Raw genomic sequence first — 18,584 nt, forward strand, 5'->3', positions numbered from 1 at the left:
TAAGGAGAGAAGGGGGGGTCCTCACAGGCTGGGGGTTAAAGAGAGAGGGGGGTCCTCACAGGCTGGGGGTTAAAGAGAGAGAGGGGGGGTCCTCACAGGCTGGGGGTTAAAGAGAGAGGGGGGGGTCCTCACAGGCTGGGGGTTAAAGAGAGGGGGGTCTTCATGGTCTGAGGGTAAGAGGGTAAGAGTTAGGGGGCCTCACAGGATAAGGGTTAAAGAGAGGGGGGTCCTCACGGGCTGAATGTTTTGGAGGGGTGGACTGGGAAGGAATTAAATAAGATTTGTCTGACGTGTAGGCGGACTGGGAGGAGTGAGGAGGTGCGGGTTACTGGGAGAGGGATGATGACACTGGGAAGGAGGAGCGCGGACACTGGGAGGTGGGGTGTGAATACTGGGAAGGAGGAGCGCGGACACTGGGAGGTGGGGTGTGGATACTGGGAAGGAGGATCGCGGGCACTGAGAGGCGGGGTGTGGATACTGGGAAGGAGGAGCGCGGCACTGGGAGGTGGGGTGTGGATACTGGGAAGGAGGAGCGCGGGCACTGGGAGGTGGGGTGTGGATACTGGGAAGGAGGAGCGCGGCACTAGGAGGTGGGGTGTGGAGACTGGGAAGGAGGAGCGCGGACACTGGGAGGTGGGGTGTGGATACTGGGAAGGAGGAGCGCGGACACTGGGAGGTGGGGTGTGGATACTGGGAAGGAGGATCGCGGGCACTGGGAGGCGCACTCTGGAGCCACTGCCCTGCTCTCTGGATCTCGGACTCATGGAGCGGCGGCCGCTGCTGGGGGTGCAGTCCGGGCACGTTTGATCTCTGCTGTCACCTGCCGCACACTTTGTGTGTATTGTGTTGTTTGTGTCCCAGCGGCGCCGTCCGGCATTGTGATTCTCTGCCTTTGTTGGGAGGATATTGCACCGGGAGCGCATGGTGCCGTGGCTGCTCCCTTGAGTTGTGTGTGTACTGGGTGTCACTGTCTAGCGGTGTCTTTAGTGTTGTGTTGTGTAGTGTGTGTGCACCGTGCGCTGCTCCTGGTCACTAATCACCCGTCACCATGCCGGATCTCATCAGCGTGTCGGAATTTGTGGCTGAGACTAATGAGGATTACAAGTCTCCTACTGCCTCCAACTTCACCACCAAGCTGACCCAGTGCAGGAACACAGTCACAGCCATAGAGGAGGTAAGATGGGGTTATCGGGGAGATTTGGGGCTCCGTTCTTTCCTATGGCTTAATGTACTTTGGGTTCTGGGGGACAGCAGATATCGTGACACACAGGATCCAGCGATTTATGTCATCGACACCATGGCAGGTAGTGGCAAGTCAGTAATATGTTGGGACAGGACTGGAGGTCAGAACCTGAATTAATGTATAAGATATGCACGGGCACCGACATGATCTGTTACCTGTTTAACCACGAATAGTCCGCCCGAGGAGGAGGAGGAGGGGGGGCAGCATAGTCCTGGCTGCAGGAATTGGAGCTGATGACAGCCGGCCGGGCACAATGAGTTCATATTCAAGGAATTATGGGCGCTGTGAGACGCCGTAGTCAAAGCCACCACCTGCTGGCACAGTGTCCACAAATGGTGTTTAAGTATTGTATCCGCAGCGCATCGCGGGGGTCAGTCCTGCAGAGCGCCCCGAATCTCAGTGATCGGGATGGAATGCAGCTGTCAGACATTTAGAATGTGAGTGTATATTTTATATACATTCTAGAAAATATTGGTTAAAATAAACGATTCCAGTCCCCTTTCCCTTCATCTAACTCCTTATCTGAATAAGTGCAGTGCTGTGCACTCATTGAACTACATTTAATCTGCTCTAAATATTTTACTGGCAGGGTGGTAGATAAGTGGAACAGCCTCCCATCAGTAGTGGTAGAGGCTAATACATTGAGGACTTTTTGGGGCCATGGCTTTCTTTATACGCCATCACATTAAAACGAAATGTCAAGCAAGCGCCGGATACTCAGGCGGGGGTGGCCAACATTGATAGTGCTTTAACTGTGTCTGGACTATGACGCTCGGGCAGCCGTGGGGTGTAGATCATCGCGGTGCTTGCAGTTGCGTTTTTATTGGTTAATACTCCGTGTTTCATCGCTATTTATAATCGTACGCTTTACCGCTACATTTTATTTTGTTGCTTGCGCCAATTTCCTTCCTGCTCGGTAAGAAAAGTTTGATATGATGTCTCAAAAGTAGCAAAAACCCTTCAGGGACAGAAATTATTCAAAAGGAATGTTTTTAATATAACTTTTTTCAGAATGGATCTTTTTCACTCTGTTACCATGAGTTCTGTCATTGATTTCCCCGGTGAATGAATGATTATTATGACATTTTAAATGCCGCCTACAATTCCCGCAGCGCTTCTGACAGGCCGTGCGATCACAGGATAGGTCTGGTCGAAAAGGCTTACAATCTGTCAGAGGGGTTTCAGATACAGACCTCGGTCTCCAGCTGCTGCGGTATCACGGGATCTGCCAGCGTTTCCTAATTATAAGAAGGGGGGGGCCATGTTTTACTACCCTAACATAAAAAAACATAAGTGCTGGCTAACTAATTAATATTGTGGGTTTTTTAAGATGGTTTGATTCTTTATACCATGTAATGCGATACAGAAAGTCCTGCGGCGTTTACGAGCCCACTGTAATACATCGCAGGTCACCTTAATCTCCCTTGGAATGGACGTGGGGCTCGGCGATATAAATCTTGTACACCTGGGTAAATGTAATATGGAGATCGCACAAACTATTCATATTTGTAGCCTGGTTGTATTTTCTGTATTATTTATGTTGCCTCTTTCAGCTATTAAATTCTTTCTTGGAATTATTTTGACGCTCAAGGTCCGGATATCTCTGCTGATCAATCAGAGATTGTTACAATTACATACCTCATCGTACAGCGACGTGGAATACGATGGCGCTATTTAAAATAATTCATAACATACGTTTGCTATCGCTGCTAAACAAGCCCACATCCCACTGGATCATGTTTCTCCCCGATACGCAGGCCTGTGATACTTTGTGGTTGCTGTATTCTATAAATGTATGATGTCATAGTAATTTGCCTCTCCTCCTCGCTGCGCTGTGGTAACAATGTGATGAAAGGGTTTCTGCCATATATTGACTGTAAACCAATTGGATAACATTATATATTATATATTTTCATATATATTTTCATATATATATATATATTATATATATATATATATATATTCTCCCTACCATAAAGTGATACTGTACTGATTGGCATTCATCAGAGCCCTGATAACCAACTGCTTGTCTGAAGCAGAGGAGCGACAGCCCCGGAGCTGTATAGAGAGGCAGAAGACATGGCGTAACGGATAAGCGGGTGCTCTGGCAGCTGAACTTGGGGACGTTGGGGCTCGAGCGACTGCGTGTGTTCTGCTGTAACGGGCTCCAGGGCTGTGTGAATAGGATGTGGTGTGAAGCGGGGGGGGGGATGGGGGGTTCCGCTCCCAGTGACCAAAAGATTCTGGCTTGCATTAGGTCCCCCACAGAGCAAAAGAAAAAAAAGCTTAGATTATGCAAAGTATGGTAACATTTTGTAAAAAGGGGCAGTTTTGTGGCCCTGATAACCCCACTCTACAAGAATGGGTATTAAAGTATTGGGGGGGTTGGAAAGGGGCAAATGAGTATGATGGGGGGGATCTACCTGTGCATTAAAGCGCCCATGATGACTGCGCTGCCCCTTTAATAGGAGATAATAGAATTCCCCGATCTCACCTGTTTGTGTAATTCTTGGGCATTATTTGATATTCAGAGTCTGTAGGAAGTTTGAAAAGGAGTTTTTGCTACAAAGGCTTTTAATTTGAGATGGAGACGACTGCGCCTGTTCTATTCGCTTAACGTTGTTTCTATTACATGTCTCTATTACTTGTATGTTGCTTACTTTGAGCAGAACTGTAAAACATAGGATTTGGGCTCGCATTACCGCCAATGACGTAAAGCTCGGTACCTTAGCACAGCCTATGTATATGAGTATATGAGTATAGTGTACACCGTGTACAGCCACTGCCGGAGGAGTTTGTTTTACTGCATTCCATGAGCACCTCGGGTGAATTCCATGTAAAAGAGCAAGTCATTATTAAAGTGTGGTATGTTCTATACATTGTACAAGTAAACGTAAAGCCAATAACTTATCCATGGGACATGCCAGAGGAACCCAGGACCTTGCATGATGTAGGACCCAGGCTGTCTTTGTAGCTCTATATTGTTTGGTGGTTTATTTTATGCCCTCTTCTGACCCGGGCCCCTAGGCCGTCAGTCCCACTCATGAAGGCTTCGCTACAAAAACATACAACACGCCAGCTGGGCTCCAATATTCAACTACCGTGTTTCCCCGAAAGTAAGACAGTGTCTTACTTTCTTTTTATCCCTAAAAGCCCCACTATGTCTTACTTTCGGGGTATGTCTTATATTGGGAAAAAATTGTCCATATATACCAATCCACACGCATACCAATCCACACATATACACCAAACCACACACATATACACCAAACCACACACATATACACCAAACCACACACATATACCAATCCACACACATATACCAATCCACACATATATACTAATCCACACATATACCAAACCACACATATATACCAAACCACACATATATACCAAACCACACATATATACTAATCCACACATATACACCAATCCACTCTCACTGTCACTCTATGCTTTCCTACCTTTCCTCTTTCAGTTTCTTTGCCGCCTCTTCGCTCTTCTTCTTAGTTCTTCTGTCTTCTCTTCTTCCGGGTCAGAGGGCACGGAGACCGGTGGGCGCGGCTTCAGTGCTGTGCGCCGGGATCTGGCAGCAAACCCTGGCGCACAGCAGCTGTTGCCTTGGGGATCACAAGGGAGCGGTATCGGAGGTCTGTTAAAGACCTCCGATACTGCTCCCTTGCGAGCCTGCTCCTCCAGCGGCGGACATTACTGTCCGTCTCTGGAGGGGCGGCAGGGGCGTCGGACCGCGCTGCGGCGGACCCCGCGACGGCAGTGGCGTCGGACCGCGCTGCGGCGGACCCCGCGGCGGCGCCCCCTGGAGTGTGGCGCCCTGTGCGGTCGCACAGGTCGCACACCCCAAAGGCCGGCCCTGGTCCTGATGGACCACGGAAAACATTATTGCTGCTCCAGCAAATCCCCCGTGTTTCCCCGAAAGTAAGACATATGTCTTACTTTCGGGGTACGGCTTATATTAGCCGACCCCTCTGAAACTCCCGATACGTCTTACTATCGGGGGTGTCTTACTATCGGGGAAACACGGTAGCAATATGCCATCTGATTGGCCGCTGCTGCTCCTTTTAAAAGTACAGAGAAAAGGTTAGAACAGAAAGGAATGCTCCGAAATCAATAAAACACCAACATTCTCCGCGTCGTCTTCTCGTTTGGCGTTACTTGGTACGCCAAGACGCAGACAGTAGGTGCCGGTCTTTCTGTAGCTTAGTGAATTATCAGTAATATAATTTCATTATAAATAAATCCCCCTTTACCGTATCGAGCAGCAGCAGCCCAGGTGCTAGAAAAATCATTTCACCCGAGTCTAGTAATGTATCCCAGAGACGTGGCCGCTGGAAAGCAGCCGGCATAATTATACGTCGTTAGGCGTTACTTTTGTGGCCTTTATTCCCAGGTAGCTAAGACATTGCGTAACGTCTGACTTTCCGAATCAGCCTCCGTCTGCAAACTGACTCCAGAATATGGATTTTATTTAAATGACGCTGATTTGTTAAATGGCGTGATGTAGGGTAAAGGTGCTGTTCCACTAGGACAAAACATTATTTCTGGTATGCTAAGAAAATAAACCTCATGAGACCGTCCTATTGTTGGTTTTAATGGTTTAATCAGATGACGATAATACAAAAAACAATGAGACTCTTTTAGGTTGTTGCGATAGGACCTATCGATGCTGGCTCCGTGTCACATGGCAATTCAGTGCTCCCAGCAAAAATATGAACAAGGAAAACTTCGCTTCATTGAAGAATTACTTTTGGATCTGGCGTGATCATTCATTAGTACTAGCGTTTAGTTACAAGAGCATTACATTCAGCAGGGTGGTCAGCGCAGCATCTCTTATGCATTCATGCCTTTAGGTGCAAGGACTTTACATCCTTCCTACACCAGCTTCCACTCAGTATAAACTGGTAAATAGTTATAAAAAAAGGATTTTGTTTTATAAAATTTAAGTGAACTTATAACTGGGCAAGGTTTGGCTCAATGTGTGTCACACTGGGCCGAGTCAGATCCCAGCTGGTTTGTGGAGCTGATGAACCTCCGTCTACAGGCAGAACCTCAGGTAGGTTGAGAAGGATGAAGGATCCACAGATGAGGGGTCAGTGGGGGGCACTTTGTGGTAGTTTTGTGTCTGATTCGGTCCATCTTACCCCCTTGAGAGTATCCCTGACCTTCTTCTTTTACTTATCTGTCAAACATCTGCATCAAAATATCTTGTGCAGTTTAGTTCTGGAGCGCCAAATGCGTGGCTTAACTTTCTTTACACGATTGTAGGTGCAACTTACTGAATTACAGTAAAAAGAACATTATATATATATATATATATATATATATATATAATGTGGAAAAGACAAACTGCTTGGATTAAAGCTTTGATTTAAAGGGGAAGCGTCATGAAAAATATTTTAGGAAAGCTTGTTGTCGAAATATAAAATAACAATAATTTAACATCTGTTTTTAAGTTCTAATAATTAAAAAAAAAAAAAAAAAAGTTCCCCTTTAAGGGGAAAAAAAAACAGTTTAACGTTTTTCCTAACAAAGCCAGCAATGCATGCCATGTGTAATAAAAAAAAAAAAATTCTTCAGAAAAAAGTAAATATTTGCGTAACGTGCGTGTGAATAATACGGCGTCGGATTCAGTTCAATTGGTTTGAACTTACTGTCAGAAGAATTAAAAGGTTAAAGGTAAACCATCCGGGGGGAAAAAACGTTATCCTGAACCATAGAACGTGGTCTATGCATCAACACGGGTATAACAGCCAAGCTCCTCGCGTGTCTCCAGTAAAGTCACATGAATAATTGATCTGTTATATACGTGTGCGTGTACAGGTGCAGACATTATTGGGGATTATTTTAAATGGAACACACAATACAAAATACAGGTAACTGCCGTGCCATATGTCTCTCCTTCTCAGCGACCTTTGTTGTGTTCCGAGGTAGAGCGTTGGAACCAGGGGCCCCGCGGTTTCATTCGTGGTGATGGTCGCCAGCGCTGAGGCCTTTATTCCAAAGTGTGCGCGGTGACCTTCAGCATGCCACGTACGCGGTGTAAATGCCCCGGCCACTTCTCCTGTGACTAGTAGTATTGATATCTGTGAATCGACTGGCTGTATTTACGATGTCAACAGAACTACTGTAACCGGCCGTGTTGCTTTCCGCAGTATCGTTAACCGCTTGCAGATAGCGCTTGTTGCAGTAACAGAGGCTTTATTGATGACAAAGTGTCCACCATGTCGGCACAATGGAGATCTGGTTATATGTCACTGAGAGCCATGTGTCTTGTCGATTGCCCGTGGTGTTGAGAATGAGGAAATAAGTAATTATGGTTCATTACGTCGCATTTTGAGGTCCTGTGCTATCATAACTCCGCTCCATCATCGTTCATGGCAGCATTGTGCATGATTTCAAAAGGAGTCGCCATGAGTGTGGAGCGTTGTCCTCCCAGATGTAACATAATGCGGACGTCTTGGAGTGTAGCTCGCCCGCTTGGAAATAAAGCTTGATTATTGTTGGGTAGGATGACGTTTCATGACATGGTCTGTGGCTTCCAAACAAAAACAATTGTAGATCAGACTCATGTTTTAAATCATATTACAGGGTGGTTATCAGGGAATGAGTGGTGATCCCATGGAGGAAAGCCCGAGTGTCTGTATGTTTGATATATAGGCATGAAGTGGATCATGTTAAGCAAACTGCCGGATGGAGGGTGCAGACGCTGATACGACCATAACTGTATATCACGGTCCAAGCGTGACTTCATCGCGAGATGCGTTTTGTCAGCCGTGGCTGAGAGTTTGATTTATTTTGTAAGGGAACTAGAAATGTGTAGACTAGTCAGAAAAGCAATTCGAGTTAAGTGTTTGTCGATGGGGTCCCAGGATATTGTTTGTGGTCTTCGTCATTCAGAGAAGGCTTTAAGGTGTTCTTGTTCATTGTGCGATCACAAGGCTTTTTTTTGGTGATAGTAATACTGCCAGCATTTGGGAGATGTTTAGCTATAAACAGAACTGATGGATGTCTAGAAGTTCATCGGAGGAGGAACTAACGTGAAATGTATACCTTAATGGAATGTGTACGCTTTTGGAAATCGTTTAGAATGAGGAAGTGAAATATCCTGCCGCGTGAAACCGCCGTCTGCAGAGCTGCTGTCACGTTAGCGGGCAGGCACCCCGGGAGCCTTACCCCGAGTTATTACATCGGAATTGCCCCAGAGACCGCGATGAGTCTGGGGCTCCAATGCCAGACACGTTGATGAAATATCTGGTTACTATTGTGTGATTAATGCCATTTACAACATTTTAAGGCTAAAATGGGTATAATATCTGTCTCAACCCTCTCTGACTGTGGCCTGGGGGAGAAAACTACATTTTTTTTTATTTCTTTCTCTAAAAAGTGTAAAAAAAAAAACCTGAAATTGATCAGCCTTGAATCCTGATTGCATTATTTGTTTTCCCCTGAGATCTTGGCTATTCTATTATATTCTATTCTGTCATTCTATTCTAATTATTATAAATAGTTCTTTTCAATTTCAATAAAGGGTTTTATTGTATCCGAGCCCATTCCCTCCCCTTGCTTTGCATGTGTTTCCCAGCAGGCTTTATGTACTATCCTCCAGGCTGCTGCGTGTTATAACAGCTCTCTTATATTGTTCAGGGTCAAAGGAAAATAGCAAGTTTCCCTGATCCGACCATGACGCACCAGGGTGCGGCTCACCTTCACTCAGGTGCTTCCATTCCCAGGTTACAGTCCGCTGATTCATTCTTCAACCATCGCCTGCCCTGGCCAAGCGACTGGCATTACCAACACGATGACCCTGCCCAGCGGCATCGCTGACGGGGCGACCCTGCCCAGCGGCATCGCTGACGGGGCGACCCTGCCCAGCGGCATCGCTGACGGGGCGACCCTGCCCAGCGGCATCGCTGACGGGGCGACCCTGCCCAGCGGCATCGCTGACGGGGCGACCCTGCCCAGCGGCATCGCTGACGAGGCGACCCTGCCCAGCGGCATCGCTGACGGGGCGACCCTGCAGCTCCCTCACATGGAAACATTCCTGCTCTCACGTAGCCCCTGGGTATTTCTCTGGTACTTAAGTGCCTATGTAGGGGGCGATTCACTAAACTGCGGCTTGTAGCATTACAGCGTATAATCAAAGGCCAATCTTGGAAGGTTTTCCCTGTAAAGATGACAGAAATAATTGTTTGTAAAAAAAAAAAAAAAAAAAAAATTGCCACATTCTTAATTACTCTGGGAATGCTGAATTCTCATGTGACCCAAGAAAGGAGGGACTCGCAAGGTGCTTTGTTTAGGAGCACGCAAGGCTTCTTCAAATGTTCTGTCATGTGTTTTAGAGAAGAATCTTAATTCCCGGTCCCCTGGTTTATTTGCTTCAGTAATTGTATTGTCTATACAGAAACACACTTATGTTTAGAAGGTCGTGACGCTTGGAAGTAAACCTTGCGGTACTTGTGGAAGAAAAGGTTGCATAGTGTGAGCCTCCGGCAATCATACGGTTAAGTCCTATGTGTCTTACGTTGACCTTGTTTTAAGATTCCATACATAGAATCTGTATGATGGTATATAATGTTCCTTCTAATAAAAGAAGCCTTCACTGTGTGCGGAAAACAACGTATACAATGGTTTATTTTTTAGCCGATGACACATCCGAGAGGCACTGCGAGCGGACAGAGAAGAGTTCAAAGGAGTGTTTGCCTTTCCGAGGCTGGTGGTATTTTTTGTTTTTATAGAAATATCAGGGTTTTTCTTTTCCCTTCCCCCTTTGGATTTTGTCGCATACCAACCTGCCAGAACCATTAGCCGCTGTCAGCAAAATGTTGTGTAGCCCGGCCGTCGCCGGAAGGTACAAGAGGGATCCGGAGGGATGGCTCAGAGCGTGATGGGTTGGCGTCCTCTAAAATCATCTTCCGACTGCCCTCCTGAGCAGAAGTGACATTGATTCGGTGTGAATGTTTTCCAGCCGTGGAAGTAGTCATTATAAATGTGCATTTTCAATTGGTGGTTAATGGACTAGCGCTGCTGTAGGTGTACACAGTACTGTACGTTACCTGTAGTCCTCACTTTCTGGATAGAAATAGTTGGGCGGAAATAGATAAAACATTGTAGTGGTGCTATCCATCCGTATTACATCATCCCGGCTTTTAATGTGTTCAGCATGCATTTTGCCGTTTGGTTTGAATTTTCCCTTCGGTCACTTGGTCTCGGGATGTGGTTTACTTCCTCAGAAATCCCAGCTGTCTGCCTCGCTCATTGTTCTAACGTTCTACTAATTAGCGGGAACCAAAGCAGCAGCCTGCTTCTTATTTCATTAAACGAAGGCTCCTCTTATAAATGGGTTGTGGGGTACGCTTCCTGGAACCTTTTCAGATCTGGGTTTCCCCTGGTTCTGACTTTAGTAGATATTATATGAGTTCCTGCTTCCCCCAGAAGGTATGCTATAAATATTAAGCAAGGCAAACATCTGCTAGCTTGTAACACGCGGTAATATGGCCAAATAGTGCGGCACGTTACTTTCAGGTGCCGTGTTTTATTGGCAGGTTAGCCCACAGCTGGGGGACCGAGTTATTGGCCATGGCAGTCTGGCTGTTGAGTTCGTCACGTCGTGGTTTTAATCGCATGTTTTTGGGGATTTGTGCCCATTCAGCCGGTAGAGCATTTGTGAGGTCAGGCGCTGATGTTGGATGGGAAGTCCTGGTGTTTGGATGTGGTAGCATTAGCATTATGCTTCAGCGGAACCGAGGGGCGCAAACCCTGAAAAACCAGCCCCAGACCGTTGTGTAGACAGACCTCCGGATAGTGAAGCGTGATTAATCACTCCAGAGGACGCGTTTCCACGGCTCCGGTGTAGGTGTGCTTCACACCATCCCAGCGGACACTTGGCCTTGTGTGGTGATCTTCAGCTTGCGTGAAGCTCCTGACGCAGAGTCTGTGTTGTTGCTTCCGGGGACGGTTTGGATCTCTGTATCGAGTGATGCTGCAGAGGACGGACGGCTTTTATGTACTTCAGATCTCTGCGGCCCCACTCTGTGAGCGTGTGTGAGCTGTTATTCCTAGATGTTTCTTCGGCTGGCTCCTATTTCATCGAATAATATCTGCCCCAGAATACCCTTATCTCCTGAGGAGTCATTTGTTTTCACACCGATGGTTATAAGAACCATTTTTTGTGCAACCGTTTGCAAGTCTTTACAAATTGCATCTTTGTGGTGGGCTGTTAAAGGGTTAATATTTGAAGAGCTTCAGGGTTGGCTCTCCTTGTGTGATTTTTTTCCTTACGTGAATTCCTTTTCTTTAATTATTTTTCAGAAATCCATAGGTACGTCCATTTCATATCTCGGTGCCTCTTGCACGTAAACCACCTGCCCGTAACATACCAGAGGAGGCGCCATGATGAAAGAATCTTCTCTCCGAACGTCTCCGGCTATATCCGTTCATAGGCTATAAATACGACTCGAATACTACAGTCGCTGGGACCGCTATGATGTAATGAGAAGCCTGCAGACCGTTTGTGGTTAACCAGACTTCTAATGATCATCCACGCGCTGCTTTTGTGTAACAGACAGGGGAACCGCTCTCGGTTTGATCGTCGGCCCAGGGGTTTTAAAAAAGAAAATCCCGTTGTTTTGTACTCGGTGGCTGACTATTCACTGCTGATCAAACCGTACCGGTCAATTAACGAAACGCTGCAGCGTAATACATTGTGCGTTCCGTCCGTTCCCACGCGGAATCCTGTTGAGGCCGGCGTGAATCTTTCATGCTCATGAAGTTCATTGTCGGGGTTTAATTCCGTGTAGCGACATTCTAACGAGCCGAGGGAACCTGTCCTTTCATGTCACGGGAAGCCTTATGATGAAACTGGACTACATCTACCCCTTAAGGGACCCGATTAACCAAAGCACAGGGGATATCTCGTTAGTATAATTTCTGTGTCGTGTTAAGGAATTCCTTCCAGAACTGCACCTGGTCTAGAATCTGCTGCCCTGCTACTGCAACTACCCTCCTCCTCCAATGTGATCTGACATTTCTTGTCACTGATTGGTTGAAGTGGCCCTTTAATAATTTGAATAACATATTTGTGTTCACTTGGGATAGCAATCAATATTGAGTGGGTTAAGTTATAGTGTTAAGACAGTCTAACATGCGATACTACTCATACTCTCCAATGTGCCTAGTCCTGATCTGATTTATCTAAGTCCCCAGATGTAAGCCATTCCAGCCCCCAAACACAAGCAGAGATTGTATTTTAATAGTAAGGGCCTTTACTAAAGTAGCTGCAACTTATTATTGGGTTAAAGAAAATGCCACCAGTTCCTCATGCACTTCGTGTTCAGAACATGCTTGCATGTTCTATCCGTTTTACACGTATGTGAGGGGTGAAGTAAATCTCTCCAACGCTACTCATCACAGCCCATCGCTGCAGTTGCTTCCGATCAGTGAATCCTCCTCCGACGTTATGCTTCGATCTTTGCAGTTTGGATTAGATTTCCCGGTAAATCCCCGTAAAACGCTCCGTCTCTTGTAAGGATTTACGACGGCTTCGTTTCTGTTCCGTAGTTATTACGCCGTGTGGTTAATCCCTCTGGGAAGCGTCATCCTCGTAATACTTCGTTATTTATACTAGTCTGGCTACATATAAGGATAAGTAAGAGCGTGTTTTGTTTTCCCACGTTACATCATGTGAATTACTCATTCAGGTTCCTTCCTCTCTCGCTTCCTGAAAGCGCTGGGAAGAGACTGGAGCGCGAGTGAACCCGGCCAAGAGTCACCATGGATTCTCGCTTCATCTGTTCCTACTGCTTGCTCTTTTTGCTACAGGAGGGCAACCTCCTCCGGCTGTGGTAGTCTGAGCAGACCCCCCAACTGAATTTATTACTCTAAGCGCTCTATGCGGGGTCCTTCAACAAGCAAAGTCCATCCAACCGCTGCCAGTTACACCGGAGCTAGAAGATCAGAGGTGACCGGGCTGCACTCCAGCTAAAGTGTAAATTACCCACTTAGACGTCTTAATGAGGGGAGCTACGTAAACAATTACCATTTCCCGGCTAGACTGCTGCTTTCTCGGTTTGTATACTCTAACCCCAGATGTGTATACGCTGAAAGAGACGATCTCCGCAACAAAAAGTCTCTCTTCTGTTAAGTTGGTGGCTCTGTCCGGGTTTTTGATAAAGAAATGGTGTGATCTTTGAACACCGCTGGCCATTCTAGCGCAGGCGGAGATCCAAAGATATATTATAGCTGACGTTCTTCACAGCGATGCCGGTAAAGATTTACCTGCGAAAACGACTTGATATTAGGGTTAGTCCGGACCTTCACCTGCCCGGCGCCCCGTAGAAATGGGAGTCGGGGGTCACAGTAATGAGGAATCCTCCTCTTGTAGGAGTTTCTATAAAACCCTGCAGAGCAGCGGGAAAGCTTTACGAAGATCAGTTGACCTAAATCCGCCCAAATTTTCTTTGTTTGGTTTTGATGACTTGTATGAAGCTTGTGGGCTCTCCTCTGGCCCTTAAAGGGTTGATGGCCATCTGTGGCCCGGTGTTGTTAGCCATGGTGTTCATGTTAGTCCTGTTCTGCAGCTACACAATGCTTCACACACCATACCAGAACTTCCAGATGTATGTTTTGCCTGTTGAACCAGATGCCGGTGTTCTCTGACAGCCAGATCCCGATTGAGATCCGCTCGTAGAAATGATTGATCGCTCCGATTGTATGTGGGGCCGGATGGCTGCTGTGATCGGGCCGCAGCGTTACACACAGGTGTGTATGATTGTGCCGTCTGCTTAGCGCTCCTGGAACCTTCCTTAATGTGTGAGGATCTCTTATTATTCTTAATACCGTTCAATCGTATAGCGCCAACATATTCTGCGGTGCCTTACGTTGGGAGCTATACATAATACAGACATTAAAGCAGAAGGTAAGGGAGCCCTGATCGCCAGAACTTATGGTATCGAGGCGGGACGCGGGTTACATTCACGCAACCGACGCAGCCGAGTGTAACATGATCTTAAAAGCACATTTATGCCGTTACTTCTGCACTAAACTTTTTTAGTGAGTAGCCGGCGTTTTACTAAACGCAGCTTAGCTCAGCGGCATGTCTTGGGAACACCTGCTGGGTTCCTTGCTGAGAGATATAGAGCCGACCTAACGAGTTTGATTAAAAACCATTCAAACGTCTACTTAAAGCTGTGCAGCTCTCTGCTACGGTTCTGCAAAGCCTCAGAGCGGGGCCCCGTTAGGCTGGGGAGGAATTATATTATACACACATCTATCAGACATCCCTGCCGTCTCTTCCTGTGTTTGAAGACCTTTGGGAAAGTCATGATGTATGTGTGATCCTTTACACAGCGCACAGCCCCGGAGCACTCGCCGCGTTAATATTTAGAACCGTCCTTCCTCTTCCTGTTTAAAATCTGGGTTTTTGGGGAAGACTCTTTCTGATTGAGGGCCGGCTGGTCCCGGAGTTCTCTCTGAAGACGCGTTCATACAGTTCGCGGAATACTGAAAAGAGGAGCTGCCCGCGGTAAATGCTTTTCTCGCTGATGCTTACATTGCGACCTGACGTAACCCTGTAATTCCATTAACATTCCATTTCGGCTATTCTGGCAGACTATGCCATGCGCGTTAAATATCACCATTTCTACCTACAGCTTCTGTTATACACCTTGTGCTATATACACTATGATATATATATATAGTGTGTATATATATAATATATAGTGAGTGTGTATATATTATATATAGTGTGTGTGTATATATATATATATATATATATATATATATATATATATATATATATAGTGTGTGTGTGTGTGTATATAATAGTGTGTGTGTATAATATAGCGTGTGTGTATAATATAAAGTGTGTGCGTGTATATATAATATATAGTGTGTGTGTGTGTGCATATATATATATATATATATATATATATGTATATATGTGTGTGTGTGTATATATATAATATATAGTGTGTCCGTGTGTGTGTATATAGTATATAGTGAGTCTATGTGTGTATATAATATATAGTGTGTCCATGTGTGTGTATATAATATATAGTGTGTGTATGTGTGTGTGTATATAATATATAATGTGTGTGTGTGTATAATATAATATATAGTGAGTGTGTGTGTGTATAATATAATATATAGTGAGTGTGTGTTGGCATAGCACCCCATGACATCACGCAGCCTGCCTCTCCTGGGAAATGGTTTGCTAAAAAGGAATCCACTATTAAACCCCATTGAGGACTGTAGTAATTATTGCAAACTGATCTCCTGAGTCAATAGTACAAGTTAACCAGAGGATTACAGAAAGTGGCAAAACCCACGGTCTATCATCGAACAAAGGGGCTGACGGCCTGACAGCTGTCCCGATAGACATGCAGCAATGATGTCATCAGAGTAACAGGTTTATTTATTTAGCTGTCAGATATTTTTAATGATCTGGGTTTAGAGCAGTATTTAATGAATTAGGTTGCAGTGGCTGTCAGTAGTTAATGTCATTGCTGCAGAGCCCTGGCGGCCTTTTGTAAATTCTTAACACGTTAAGTCATGCCCTTTAATCTGTATGATTCACATTGTTGCTCCATGTGACCTCTTTGGTCTGCCTTGTTGTTTCCTGGCATCCCTTTTTTAACGCGGGTTCTAAAAGTGGTCATTTTACAAAGGAAGATGAATTAATCACATTTTCCTTTTTCACAAGTGCATTGAAGCGTAAAATAAAAATAAAGGCTGGAACCTCTATGGCTTCAATTCACATGACAGGCTGCGTGTAGCGAGAGTGTATAGGTGTGTGTGTGTGTGTGTGTGTATATATATGTGTATATCACAGATTGTTGGTATAGCCACCCTTTACACTGCTTGCCCTGTGACAGATCACGCGTTCTTTCACTTATATTGGCCCTTTGAGAATGACTTTCATTAAATCAAATTCATTGAGTTAGGTAAAGTGTTTTTCACGAATAGTTTGCGCATCCCATCCCAATCTGTATTGTAAGTCCTCATCTACGGTTGTTATTAATTATAGTTCTCTGCGCCTAGAAAGCTCGCGTTGCATGTGCACACCCACGTTTATTTGATTATTTAATTTTATATTTTAATTTTGTATTTATTTTTTTCACTGACCCTGATGAATACTTATTCCAGCCAAACCATTGGACCGTTATGTTGTCATAAATAATTAAAAAAATAGTTTTTTCTTTGGTGTTCAACCCCAAACAGGGGTTGTTTTTCATGCTTAAAATAAAAACGTGGAGACTGATTATTTTTGGTGTATCTGGTGTTTTTATAGACAGGGTTTCGTTAAATAGACTCCGCATTAATAAATAAGGCCCGTTTCTTTAAAGGGCTGTTGACCCTTGCAGCCATGCCAATGAAGAATGCATATTATTAAGTCCCCATTTCAGGAAAGCCCCCCCATTGAAATCATTAGGCACACTTACTGCGCATGTGCACAGTGTGGTCTATAACATGGGTAATAATGTTAATTTGAAGGGGGCACAGCACTATCATATACATTAAACTGCATATAACATCTGGAGTATTTAAACCTTCCATGCATTGTAATGACGCGCCTCTCGATGTAGTGATATAATAATCTGATCGCTGCCCCTCCAAACTACCCAAAGACCCCAATGAACTCCATCGCTGATTTCCCCCAATCCATTCACACCCGTTACTGCTCTACGGCACCGCGCCATCACACCTGCCTCTTCTATTGCCTGCCATCGCATCTCTTTGAGGTCAAGTAATCAGGATTAAAAGAGAAAATTTGTGCAAATGAAAACAATGTAGAGGCGACCGGGTTAAAATGCCGGCTTCTAACACTCAGAAGCATCTTTAAAATAACCGGCATCGGACACGACCTTATTTATTATTTATGGCAAATACTGTGCTTTAAGCATTGAATTATTTTAGCTGTGCGTCACATTGTGTATAGAGTCTGTGTGTGACGGGGTCGTGCTGCTCGTTAGTCTAATGAATGACCGCTAAATTAATCATTTTCAGGCCGGTTTCCTTGTGTTTTTTCATCTTACTTTCGGAGCCTTCGGCTATGAGGCGCGCTCACGTCCGCGTTCATACATGTATTCTCTATAACGTCTTCTATAGGAGACTGCTCCGTGGGGTAATCGACTGCATCGGCTCTGCCTGTGATATCATTCATGAACGAGGAGCCGATCCGGCTTCAGCTCCTGCTATCTGCTCACAATGGTGGACGTCTCAAGCCGCACAGGCTACGTTTTAAGGACATTGCTCCGTATGGCGTGCGAATCACCTCTTCGCGTCACTAGAGCCGCGTGGACGGTCTGTTTTGCGGTGTGGGCTCTTCGTCGGTAATTAGAAGTAGTCCTGGACATTCTCTGCCCGAGACGAGATCATATTGTTTGAGGGACGCGTGCGTTTTACGGGTTAATGACGGACACACGAGACGTGGAGCCCTAAACTTATAGAAGAGAATGGGTTGGTTCTATGTCAGCAAAGCGTGAAATGCCCCTGGAAAAAAATGGCTGATATTTACAAATAATAGCTGTAAATGTTAGTCAAGCTTCAGCTGGGTGGCGGATGCCCGAATAATGAATATCCTGTAGTAATGGCTCGAAGGGGAGATGTCGGCTCCCACAGGCGTGTAATTAGCATGCGCTATATTACAGATTCCTACTTTTATTCATTAACGCCATTAACTTCCTTGAGTTTACTAATCACATATGTATCTATTCTGTATCTCTGGAGAAGAAGTTGCTGCGAGATTTATTTATATTTTAAAGAATAATGTTCGTTTTTTCCCCCCTTTTATTTTGTGTTTATAAGCGAGATCTGGCACGTCAGTCCCAGCGTGTTTTCCGCGCCGTCACGTCCTTCCCCCGTGGCTGTGATGGTGAGAATGACGTTGTCCTGGCTGACGTGTAGTATGTATTTTGGGTCATAGGAGATTGCGTGTGGGGCTGGAAGGATCTGCGGGGTGTATTCAGGAAGCGCAACACGGCGAGTATGTAACAGATACAAAAATAACACGCGCCGTATATGAACAGCACTCGGCGAGATATCTAAAGACGGCGTGTAATCGCGTACGCAGATGGCGTGCTGCGGGGTTAGCAGGACTCGCCCGAATCCTCTCGATACATTTACTGTTTCCCTGTCCACAAGTTCTATGGAACGCATGCTTAGCATCGTGCATGCGCCAGCCAGCCCCAGCATTAACACACAAGCTTTCCAGGGGGTGAGGCGGCTTTGGAAATCAGACGCCCCTTTAATACAGCACACAATCTCTAGTTGGTATTAATCCATTTTTAGCCTTTTTTGTGTGATTTTTGCATCTGTGGGTCTCGGC

The 18,584-nt window shown here is 45.5% G+C and overlaps 1 protein-coding gene across 5 annotated transcripts in view; it reads left to right on the forward strand.

Moving 5' to 3' along the window:
• The first annotated feature begins 716 nt into the window (after positions 1–716).
• The window catches only part of ASAP2 (ArfGAP with SH3 domain, ankyrin repeat and PH domain 2), a 65,865-nt gene continuing 47,997 nt past the window's right edge, over positions 717–18,584 (forward strand). For all 5 annotated transcript variants that reach the window (XM_053458825.1, XM_053458827.1, XM_053458829.1 and 2 more), the window contains exon 1: positions 717–1,174. In XM_053458825.1, the coding sequence (XP_053314800.1) occupies positions 1,049–1,174 (126 nt within the window). In that variant the 5' untranslated portion in view covers positions 717–1,048. The remainder of the gene's footprint in view (positions 1,175–18,584) is intronic.

This window comes from Spea bombifrons, chromosome 3, assembly GCF_027358695.1.
Source record: "Spea bombifrons isolate aSpeBom1 chromosome 3, aSpeBom1.2.pri, whole genome shotgun sequence".
NCBI lineage: Eukaryota > Metazoa > Chordata > Amphibia > Anura > Pelobatidae > Spea > Spea bombifrons.